The sequence below is a fragment of the Alexandromys fortis genome, unplaced genomic scaffold, assembly GCF_014885135.2.
Source record: "Alexandromys fortis isolate MF-2015 unplaced genomic scaffold, M_Fortis_MF-2015_v1.1 scaffold_80, whole genome shotgun sequence".
Taxonomy (NCBI): domain Eukaryota; kingdom Metazoa; phylum Chordata; class Mammalia; order Rodentia; family Cricetidae; genus Alexandromys; species Alexandromys fortis.
In genome coordinates this window covers 3,079,922-3,084,922 of record NW_026068174.1, presented here as the reverse complement: position 1 = coordinate 3,084,922, position 5,001 = coordinate 3,079,922, and the positions used below count along the sequence as shown (strand labels likewise).

The window sequence follows — 5,001 nt, the reverse complement described above, 5'->3', positions numbered from 1 at the left end:
GAGTCTCTCTACATAGCCCTGGCCATCCTGAAACTCACTACATAGTCCAAGCTGGCCTTGAATTCACAGACATTTACCTGCCTCTGCCTCCCAAGTGTTGGGATCAAAGGTATGAGCCTCTGCACCCTGCAGTTACTTTTTTATTGTCCTGACAAAATACCATGACCAAAAGATGAGATAAACTTTCTTAATAGTTTATGTGGCTTAAACTGTTTCAAGCAATGGCACCATCATGCAAATACGTATTGAGAACTGGAGAGGAGCAGAAAGAACACCCAACTCATAATACGCATACTGTGTATCTTCACGCCTCCTCAGGTATGGGCTGACCACTTACTTTCCACTTTGCTGAAGCACGACCAAAGATACCTTGTACTCGATGTACAATAGAATACTCAATCTCATCCTTCTTAAATGAATATTTAATTCTCTAAAAGGGACAAAAAAAAAAGCCTCAGTTAACCACGTTTATCCAATGTAGCTTTCACACATGCTCACTCTCAGTACTGACGAAAACAAAAAAACAACAGACAATTACAAGCATCCACTTTGGGCACAGCATAGGTTAACACCATCAGTGCCTCCACAACAGCAAAACCAACTTAAGAAATTAAACATGAACTTACTGCTCTTCTCCTCTGGATCAGCTCCAAAAGATTAATTTCATACTGTAGGGGATACAAAGGGAAGCGTGAAAACGATAACCTCTGAAGAAGTGAAATAAAAGATAATTTGCTACCAGCTGAATATTTTTGTTTTGCTTTTGTTTTTCGAGACAGGTTTTCTCTGTGTAATAGTCCAGGCTGTCCTGAAATTCGCTTGGTAGACCAGGCTGGCTTCGAACTCACTGAGATCTGTGATAGGCAGAATTTATAACAAATCTCTAGAACTCACTGGAAATTCACCTTAGCTCCATGAAACTTAGACATTTATATAGCAACAGTGACTGCAGGAGACTAAGATTCAAAGACAGCACATTACTTGAAAAGCATGACACCTATAAGATCTATAACATCAATTAATCCAACTCCCTGACTTAAATTTAGCAGCATATTCCAATTTTCAGTTTAAACAACAACAAAAAAAATCTAAGCCAGTCATTATGACACATATCTATACCTCAGAGGCTAAGACTGGAAGAAGGTCATGAGTCCAAGGTGCTAGGAAAGTAAGCCAAGAGGCACAGTAACCGCCAGTCAGTGTTACATTATATTCCATTCACCTCAGCACTCCAGAAGCAGACAGGTGGATCTCTGTGAGTTCAAGCCTGATCTACACAGGGACCTCCAGGCCCGCCAACCGGGACTACATAATGAGACTCTATCTAAAAAAGCAAGACTTGCCTAGCATGCACAAGGACCGCAACACTGCCAAGTATAGCAATGCATATTTATAATCCCAGAATTTGGGAAGTAAAAGCAGGAATGCTTTTTCTTTTATATTTTATTTTCTAGCATTTTGAGATAGCACTTCATGAAGCCCAAGCTGGTTTAGAGCTTACTACGTAACCAAGAATGACCATGAAGCCAGGTAGTGTTGGCACACGACTTTAATCCCAGCACTCGGGAGGCAGAGGCAGGTAGATCTCTGTGAATCTCAAAAAAAAAGTGTGTACAACCACAGAAGCCTGAAATTCTGTAGAAAATTGTTAAGTCCATTATTGCCTGAGTTAAAATTCTAGGGTTTTTTGTTTGTTTGTAATGTGCATTGGTGTTTTGTCTGCATGTATGACCTTGTGATGGTGTCAGATCCCTGGAACTGAAGTTACAGGCAGTTGCAAGTTGCTATGTGGGTGCTGGGAATTGAACTCAGGTCCAGCGCTCCTAACTACTAAGCCACCTCTCCAGCCTCCCAGTTAAAATTTTTGAAGGGGGGGGCTGGAGAGATGGCTCAGAGGTTGAGAGCATTGCCTGCTCTTCCAAAGGTCCTGAGTTCAATTCCCAGCAACCACATGGTGGCTCACAATCATCTGTGATGAGGTCTGCTGCCCTCTTCTGACCTGCAGGCATACACACAGACAGAATATTGTATACATATTAAATAAATAAATATTTAAAAAAAAATTTGAAGGGACTAAAAAGCTATGGAATCACTCACTTGAACATAATTGATAAAGTCTTCCTTGATAAGGGTTCTCCGCTGTATTTTGTATTCTAGATCAGACGCCTTTTTGATGATAGCCCTGCAGAGAAAGCCGGTTAGACTGTAACATTTGAAAAGTTAAATTTGAATTTAAGATTTTTATCCTGGATATATTAAAAATACCCATTTAACAAAACATCTAGTTCCTGAATACCATTATCTTCCAGAGGCAAAGTACTTACTCTTTTACATTACCTCTGTGCTGTTAAGAACATCCAGATAGCCAGGCAGTGGTGGTGCACACCTTTAATTCCAGCACTCAGGAGGCGGAGGCAGGTGAATCCCTGTGAGTTTGAGGCCAGCCTGGTCTACAAGAGCTAGTTTCAGGACAGCTAGGACTGTTACACAGGGAAACCCTGACAACACTTTATATTACTTATACATGCTACTAACAAACATTTCTTCTCCAAACCTAAGTTCCTTGGGGGTGTGGGGGAGCTTTTTTTTTTTTTTTGCATCCCCTAGAATCAAACCCAGGCCCTTGTGCACGCTAAGTAAGCACTCTGCGTTGCTCTTAGCTGCATCCTCAACCCTCAACGCTTAGGTTTTTATGAGAACCAAATCTCTATCCCAAAATCTTGATTTCTATATGGCCAGTATGTAAATTCTTAAAAACCTAAACTGTCTCTATCTAAAAAGCTTTATTACTATAAAACATTTATGGGAGAAGACAGCCCATCCTGCGTGAACACACACGTGTTTTAGGAAAACTGAATGCAGCATATGCACAATAGTATTTAAGAACTCACATTACTGTAATTCGTCCGGAATCATTGTAAAGTGGACCGTCACAGGAAATCTTTAAAAGCAATTGACTTTTAACAAATTACCGAATGTCAGCTATATGCCGGGCGCTATAGCAGAGCTCTAAAGAAGTGTATGAGACGAATGAAATGATCTCCAGTCTACAAGCTTAGGAGTCCTACCCACGCCCCCTTGGCTTCCAGGGCGATGGCCTCGAAACTCTAAAGTTGTATACCCCAAACATTTAAACTATAACCAATTTAAAAAACTTTTTTAATCTGAAGCCTCCCGCCATTCACATAGCCCAGGAAGCCCTTGATGGGCTGGAATCCGGGCTACATCACTTCTCGGGCCCCAAGACCCTGACCACCGAATGACGGTCTGTATGACAGGTGAGCACACGGACTGACGGACTGCTTCGCTATGGGTTAAGGCTGAATTCTGACAGCCATCAAATTCCGGCAGCGGGCTTTTTCCTCTTTTATCACGTTAGTTAGAAACAAACTCGGAAAAGTCCCCACGCCTGAAGTTCCCCTCAGCCCGCCCCAGTCCTTTCTCCTCCCTGACCCGCTCACTTAATTTCCGCGCGGCTGAAGAGCCCGATGCGCTCCAGCTGTTCCAACTCCGGGATTCGATCTTCTATGCGTTCCTGAATTATCTCCGCCATGAGGCTGGAACTTCACAAGCCGCCGGGCGGCCAACACGCGTAGAAGCGCCCACCTCTCAGCCTCCCGGATCTCTTTTAGTAACTGACTGAACGTGCTTCGTAGGTCCCGCCTTTTCCGCTTCCGCCATTGGGACCGTCCTCCCCGCTATCGAGGCCGCTGTCGCCTCCCTGTGGTTGACTGTAGAATTGCAGCGAGACCCCCTTCCGGTCTGATATAAGTCTTGTGCGGATCCGGGTTGGGGCGGGGCTGGAGGCGGGGTCAAATCCTCGCTCCACGGAGACCGGAAAAAGCCCTTCTCTTCGGGGATTTACCTGAGCGCCTGAAGAACGCTTTCTATGTCGTCTGTTTTAATCATTCTCCTATCGCAGGTCCTCACTTCCCTTCACTGGGAACCTAAAATATGCAATTGAAGATGATATTGTTAGTTATGCAAATTCGATGTGGCTCTAAGACCGACAACCGGCTGCCCCAGCTAGCGTTGTGCTAGCTTCTTCTGGAAAGCAATGTGGAGACTTGGATTTCTCACGTGCCAATTTAAGCCTCTGTATGGGAGGTTCGTTTTAAAATGGTGAGAAATGCTTCCTCATTTAAATAATTAGGGCTATCATGCCACCAAGCCCGGCCACCGAGTTCAGTAGAAGGAGAGGACTAACTCCCGCAAGTGTCCTCTGACCTCAACAGGTTCTCTATGCCACACTGGGCGCGCGGGCGCGCACACACACACACAACACACACACACACACACACACACACACTCACGATTTTAAATTTAAAAAAGAGGTATTCTGACTTATGTAGACAAAATATTTAAAAAATATTAGACTCTAATAGATATCAGAGACTGTCATTTGTTTTAGAAAACAGGATTTTGGTAGTGAAACGTTTGAAAGTTGGTGAAATAAATCAATATTTACTCAGCTCTTCCTTACAGCATTGCCCAAGCAAATGAACATTTTTAAGAGAACCATCCTGCAACTAAACTGAGAAGCAATATTGGTGGTATAATTACTACATCTAAAAAACTCTGGTTCCCTTCTCTTTAAGTCCTGGGAGATGATAAAGCCAAAGCAGGGGTCTCGTTAGACCTGCTATTGCGACACTCACATCCTTGCCTGATCCCCGATGCCATCTGTGAAAGACTCAGCAATTACCCAGTTCCACCCGGTTCTCTGCCTTCCTTTTCCTCCAATTTCATATCTTGTCCCACCAGACTCAGAACAGACCCAGAGGCTAATGTGGGGTTCATTGTTTCTCAACCCCTTCAGGGCTAAGATCTGAGAATGGAAGAAAATCACCTACGGAAATCGCAGATGCAGTTTCTCCATAGAAGCAGGACTGTCAGCAGCCAGACTGACCTGGAGTAGCGAGCTCAGTATGCACAGGGAGTCGAGACAGACAGAGAGAGAGAGAGAGAGAGAGAGAGAGAGAGAGAGAGAGAGAGAGAGAG

The 5,001-nt window shown here is 43.9% G+C and overlaps 1 protein-coding gene across 1 annotated transcript in view; it reads right to left on the bottom strand.

Moving 5' to 3' along the window:
* Utp6 (UTP6 small subunit processome component) overlaps positions 1–3,660 on the bottom strand; it is a 29,378-nt gene extending 25,718 nt beyond the window's left edge. Inside the window, exons 1-4 of the mRNA XM_050128602.1 lie at positions 3,462–3,660; positions 2,098–2,182; positions 627–668; positions 309–430 (exon numbers count right to left, since the gene is read on the bottom strand). Of these exons, the coding sequence (XP_049984559.1) occupies positions 309–430; positions 627–668; positions 2,098–2,182; positions 3,462–3,553 (341 nt within the window). The 5' untranslated portion in view covers positions 3,554–3,660. The remainder of the gene's footprint in view (positions 1–308; positions 431–626; positions 669–2,097; positions 2,183–3,461) is intronic.
* Between the last annotated feature and the right edge of the window lie 1,341 nt (positions 3,661–5,001).